Here is a 5972-nt window from a genome sequence, read left to right as displayed (position 1 = left end):
CCTGCTCTGGCTGGTTTTACCACCGTAGGTACACCAGGAAGCCCCCAAGAGGGACACGAGCAGTTTCTCCGCCCTCGAAACTCCGCTTACCCAAGCCAAGAGCCATCCTATTTAATCGTGCAGGTGCAGCCAAGCACGCTTGCCAAGCGGAAAAACGGCTCTTGCCCTGGCTCTTGGCAGGAGGATGGCGGCGCACGGCGGATCCTTCCCCCTGGGATTCGCTGGATTCTCCTCGTGTGGGAGAAAGAGAGGAGGAAGGGGCCACTCGATGGGATGGGGTAGGGGCGATTGAGGGGATTGAGAGAGGGGACTGAGGAGTCTAGGTGGGGGGCTGGTGGGGTTGGAATAACTGACACTGCACCGCAACCTGTCTTGTCAATGAGGAAGGGGGGGGGGGGGTCCTCCTTTCTCCACGGAGTAAGGTTAAGCAGCAACCTGCCTTTATCTACCCTATCTGAATCCCCGGGCCGTTGGTGTCGGGCTAGACAGTGATCTCATGTCCACACTTTTGTCTTCAGACGCCCGATCGACGGATATCGCAACCAAGTTCGGAGCGTCGACAGTCCGGCACCCCCAGGATGACCTCCCCTCGCCCACGCTCGACCCTCGTGGCTGAACCCGCAGAAGAGAAGAGAAGGGGGGAAGTCGGTGGGGGGAGGGAGAGGAGAGGGTCTCGGGCCAAGCCCCGGATGTCGTTTAGGTCCTTGCTCGCTTCGGGAAATGGGGGCGGGTGCATGCATCGGTAGGTAGACCTTGGCAGGCAGGGAAAAGAAAAATAATGGTGTGTGGTGGTGCACAGTGAGTCAAAACATGTCGTCTTGGCTCGGCACTCGGAGTCAGGCAGCACGTGCAGGGTGAGACCACCCCAGTTCACGCCCAGCCCGGCCCAGCAGCCCAGTCGGTAGTCTTCCCACCCCCTTTCATGAAATGAGATCGTCATGCATGTCGTCCACGTCCATCATGACCTGCTACTACAGCACAGCACTAGATCTCTATCCATGGCTCCAATACCCTGGGAGCTGTCAGATCCGTAGGACTGGGACATACGACGGGGACGTACGACGACGACGTGCCAGGACACTAGGTCGTAGGTCATGCAGCGAAGATCATGGGGGGTGTAAGGGGAGTGAGACCACAACACAGCTTGAAAATGCTGGCGCCCTACATGGGACTAGAGCGGTTGTCGCATGGAATCATGGAAGAGATATTCACAATCAAGGGACGCCGTATCATTTCACTGCAATGGTTTTCATCATGCGCGTGGGTTCATTAAAATTCTCATTAGTAGGCATCAGATCAAGTCTCCCTACGGCAGACTCATCCTCCCCCCGGGGTGTCATAATCAAGAAGCAGGCAGTGGACATGGGATACGAGTCACTCGTCGGCATCGCATCTAGCGAAGCTCACGGCCTCCAGCCGACTCGACCTGCTCGACGTACTCGAGCTTCTCCTTGCTGTCGGGCTGCGTGAACTCGAACACTGTGGGTAGAAAAAGTCAGCAACCTGCATCGTAAAAAAAGAAAGAAAAAAAAAAGAACAAAAAAGGGCGGAAAACTTACAATCGACAGGCGTCGTGGCAAACTTGCGCGCGTTGACCTTCTTCTGGAAGAGGTAGTCAATGTCGGCGAAGCTCCTGTTCCTGGTCTCGGGCAGGAAGAAGAAGATCCAGAAGACCCAGACGAAGCAGAGGCAGAAGTAGACCATGCCCGTCTTGGCGCCGAGGTTCCAGGCGTCGGCCGTCGCGTTGAGCATGCGAGGGTTGACCTGCTGCACGACGATACCGCAAGCGACGTAGACGGCACGGCCGAGCACGATGGTCTGGGCGCGGAGACGGCTCGACGAGGTCTCGCCAACGACGACATAGGTGGTGGGGCCGAGGGAGACCTTGAAGATGCACTGCACGACAATGAGGAAGGCGGCGACGGGGATGGCGCTGTTCTTCCTGCTCGTGGCGAAGCCCATGATGCCGATGACGAGCATGCAGGCGCCGATGCCGCCGGATCCGAAGAGGTAGAAGGCGCGGCGGTTGATCTTGCCCATGAGGACAATGGCGATACCGGTGGCGAGAATGTTGACCGACTGGATGGCCATGTTGTAGTTGAAGGCCATGGTGGCGCTCATGCCGATGGAGCGCAGCATGATGGCGGCGTAGGCGGTGATGGACTGGCCGTTGAGCATCTGGATGAGCCAGGCCATGCAGATGATGCCGGTGCGACGAAGGTTGGTGCCGGAGAAACAGTCCTTGTAGCTGGCCTCGGCCGACTCAATCTTCTCCATCTCGTTGGTGTGCTTCATGAGGGCGAGGGTCTCGGCCATCGACTGCTCCGTGTAGTGGCCCTCGCGCGCCAGGCGACGCAGGCTCTTCTCGGCATCCTCGATGCGGTTGCGGCGGATGAGGTACCAGGGGCTCTCGGGGGCGAGGAAGCCGACGAGCAGCAGAGGGGGCACCCAGACCCACTGGAGGCCGTAGGGGACGCGCCAGCCGGCATCGCCCTTGAGGTTCAGGGAGCCGCGGAGGACGCCGGTGGCGAGGAAGCTGCCGGCACCCCAGCACATGGAGACCCAGGCCGTCAGGTAGCCGCGCATGGCGGCAGGGCAGATCTCGGCGGCGTAGGCGGTGGTGAGGGTCTGGAAGATGCCCCAGGGATGCCGCAGATGACGTTGCCGGCGACGAGCATGCCGACGCTGTTGGAGAAGAAGAGGATGAAAATGGTGGCACCCATGGTGACCATGGCGCCCTGAGGAGAGGAAGACAAAGTTAGATGGTGCGTCCCGTCGAGGCATTCGTCGGGCGGGGGCGACGGGCAAACGTACCATGTAGACCTTGCGGGACCCGTAGCGGGCCTGGAGGTAACCGTTGATCAGGAGACCGATGATGGAGCCGCAGTTGTTGCCGGCACCGATGGCGCCCTGCCACTTGGCCGAGATGTGCAGCTTGCCGGTGGCGTCAGGCCAACCGAACTTCTTGAGGTAGGCGTCGTGGGCGAAGAAGTTGTTGATGAGACCGACGTCCATGCCCTCCATGACGAGGGCGAGACTGAGAAGCATGCTGTAGACGGCAGCAGGCCAGTAGCGGTTGAAGAGCTCCTTGCGGGAGAGCAGGGCCTCGGCGTCACTGGCGGCGACGGCAGCCTCGATGAGCTCGACCTGAGGCGTATAGACGCCATGCTCCGTGTAGACGGGGGTCGGCTTGGGGCCGGCCTCGAGCTTGCTCTCGCTCTGGGTGGCCATGTTGATAGTGTTAAGAGGGGGGGACAACGAAGAGGGGTTTGTCTGGCAAACACGGCCTCGGTGATACTGTCTGGCAGAAGGAAGGCAAGGAGGAAGGAAGAGGCCAGAGAAGGGGAGGAGTGGCGACAGGTGTTGATGCCAGTGAAGAGAGGAGAAGGGAAGGAAGGAGGACCGAGTCTGAGATGGGGAGGGAAAGCGCAGAAGATATGCTTCTCGTGGGTTGACTGATGGGCCGGGGGTAGTGCCTGCCTTTGGAGTTGCCGCTACGACACGACCTCGCATCGATGGTGCTCACGTCGAACGTACAAGTACCATGTATACATTGGGGTCACTCACTGCCCTGGTTCTGCTGTGCAACTGGCGCTGGGGAAGGGGGCCTGGGCACGACCTGGGGCAGTGGCTGGGCACGACTGGGGCAGTGGTCTCTTGGGAGAGGGGGGGGGAGGGAACGGCCTGGGGAGAAAATGGGGTTGGGAGGGATGGCCCGGGGTGACCGGGGTTCGGTCCGGGGCAGTCCCCAGTCGTGGGTGGCCGAGGTCGTATGGCATATGGCATGGTATTGAATTTTTTTTCTCTTCTCTCTAAGTGTCCTAGGTGGCATAGGTTCGCTACCGAAGGGGTCGACTAGCCTGCTAGGTACCCCCCTTCAGGCCCTTCGGTGGGTTCGTGCCTTGCTTCAGGCCTGTCAAATTGCCGGCCATGGCCCAATCAGTCGCGGGCTTCGGGTGGAGGTCGGCCGATCCAGACCCGAGTAGACCTTAGGCCGTGGAGTCCAACATAGAGTTCCCCATGGGGTCTCACGAATCAGCAGAGGAAGCACGCCCCAGTGCCGGTCCACTTTCGTCAGGGGGCGTCTGAGCTGGAGAAATGACCATGTGACGACGGTGCTCGCTGCACTGATGCGGGCTGGTGTGCGTGCCGAGCGCGCGCTGGTCCGCTGCGTGCTGTCCATGGCAGTAGGCTGGTGGGCTGGGCTGGTGTGCTGGCTGGTGGGCTGGCTGGTGCGCGTTGGCGCTCTGCAGGGTCGGTCGTCGCTACAAGCATCGCCGAGCATGGGTGGGGGCCTGTCGAACCAATCAACATGACCAGGTTCTCTCGTAATGCCGGCCTCTCGATACCAACGCAATCCCATTGACTCTCTCTCTCTCTCTCTCTACCTATTCTGAAGACAACCAAACACAACCAAACAAGAAACCGAGACTCCACACATCCCTGACCCCCAACGCTGAAGTAAGACAACCCCCCTTCCCCCCTCGAGCCGGACATTTTGACCACATTCGGACAGCCCAGCCCAGGAGCCGCTGAAGCGATACGATACAGTACAGGGCCTACTACTGCCCAGCAGCGAAGACCCTCTTCAGACTCCTTCCAGCCAGCCGGAAATCCTTGTCCACATACCGCGCACAGCAGCCCGAGCTAAGACCTCCCCGGAGATTGATCGCGGTACAAGATGCAACGACGACTGGGGATCGCCTCGGCCTGACATGCAGCGCACGTGGTGGTCATGCGCGTGTGTCAGTTCATGACGCCTGCGTTCCCACCACCTGCTGCTGCTGCTGCTGCTGCTGGGCCTTGGCCTCTCCTCCCTCTCGCCCTCGCCGTCGCACATGGTCCCTCGGGTCCATCTAGAGCGCCGCCTTGGCGAGGTTGCTGTCAAAGTTGGCGTCCTTGAAAGGCACGTTGGCGCTGCCAAAGTCGGTCGTCTCGAGCGCGTCGCGCGTCGCCTGGGGCATGGCATCCCAGTCCGAGATGGGGTACGTCTTGCCCGTCGTCGCCGTGAACTGCAGCTCGTGGTTGGTCGGGAACGTCGTGAAGTACTCGACCTTGACGCTGTCGCCCTCGCGGTCCGGCGTCGCCGTCTTCTTGTACTCGCCGTGCCCAGACGCGGCGCCGCCGAGGATGCCCGGTGCCGGGTTCGCGGCTGGGTCGTCGACGAAGACGACAATGTTCTCCCAGTCGTGCCGGTGCCCGCCTGCCACGTTGCCCGCGATCGGCTGGTCCTTGGGCATGTAGAACGAGTACATGATGGCCAGCTGCCCGTTGACCACCTTGGCGCGGGCGTAGGTCTGGCCCTTGGACTGGTCCCTGCACCCCGCAGAAATGTTGCCACTGTCCTGCAGACCGCCGCTGTTTGGGTTCCGGCCAAGTCAGTTCACGTTGGCCCGAGGCTGTGGGGGCGTGAGATACAGAGAAAGACCCGGTCCGGGTTCACCGGGTCAGTCATCTGCAGACCAATCATACCTGGTATCGCCGGCATCGTTGACGGCCGTGTAGGGTTGGCAGCCATTGGCAATGTGGAGAAGAGGGTTGAACTTGGCAATGGCGTCTCCAATAGCTCCGGTCTGGACTCGCTGCGTCACGGGGTTCAGAGAGTCGTGAGGCACGACAGCCCGGAGGCTGATAGGCCCAGCCGCGACGAGCGCGATGGAAGCGAGGGTGGAGAAGATCTTGGAAACCATGGTGGAGATTGTTGCTTGTTGATTCTTGTGAGTAATCGGGCAGGGGGGAAGAAAAAAGGTGCTGAGAAGCTTGGAGAGAAATCTCTTTGTGGGGGGGAGAGAAAAAAACAACAGAACTGTGAATGGAGGAGTAGTTGTTGTGATCTGTGTGCTTGGATGAAGAAAGCAAACATTGAAATTTTTTTTATTAATACTCTCATTTTTTTTTTATTCTTTTTTTTTCTTACCTACCTCTCCCCTAATCACAGTTGCAAGGTATTGTATGTGTTTTTCCCTTGGTGG

General features: G+C 59.8%; 2 protein-coding genes across 2 annotated transcripts; both read right to left on the bottom strand.

Annotated features, from left to right (window-relative positions):
- Positions 1-1393: 1393 nt before the first annotated feature.
- Positions 1394-3231, bottom strand: VDBG_05344 (alpha-glucosides permease MPH2/3; the record flags this gene model as incomplete). Its single annotated transcript, XM_003004185.1, has 3 exons — positions 1394-1479; positions 1560-2685; positions 2815-3231. 3 exons carry the CDS (start codon positions 3229-3231, stop codon positions 1394-1396), a joined length of 1629 nt encoding a protein of 542 aa, XP_003004231.1.
- A 1625-nt stretch (positions 3232-4856) lies between these two features.
- Positions 4857-5690, bottom strand: VDBG_05343 (necrosis- and ethylene-inducing protein; the record flags this gene model as incomplete). The annotated part of the gene is made up of 2 exons (XM_003004184.1): positions 4857-5358; positions 5473-5690. The coding sequence occupies 2 exons, from the start codon at positions 5688-5690 to the stop codon at positions 4857-4859; spliced, it is 720 nt and encodes a 239-aa protein (XP_003004230.1).
- Between the last annotated feature and the right edge of the window lie 282 nt (positions 5691-5972).

The sequence above is a fragment of the Verticillium alfalfae genome, genomic scaffold (assembly GCF_000150825.1).
Source record: "Verticillium alfalfae VaMs.102 supercont1.6 genomic scaffold, whole genome shotgun sequence".
Taxonomy (NCBI): Eukaryota; Fungi; Ascomycota; class Sordariomycetes; order Glomerellales; family Plectosphaerellaceae; genus Verticillium; species Verticillium alfalfae.
Note: the sequence above shows the minus strand (reverse complement) of the source record. Positions and strands in the feature narration are given on the sequence as shown.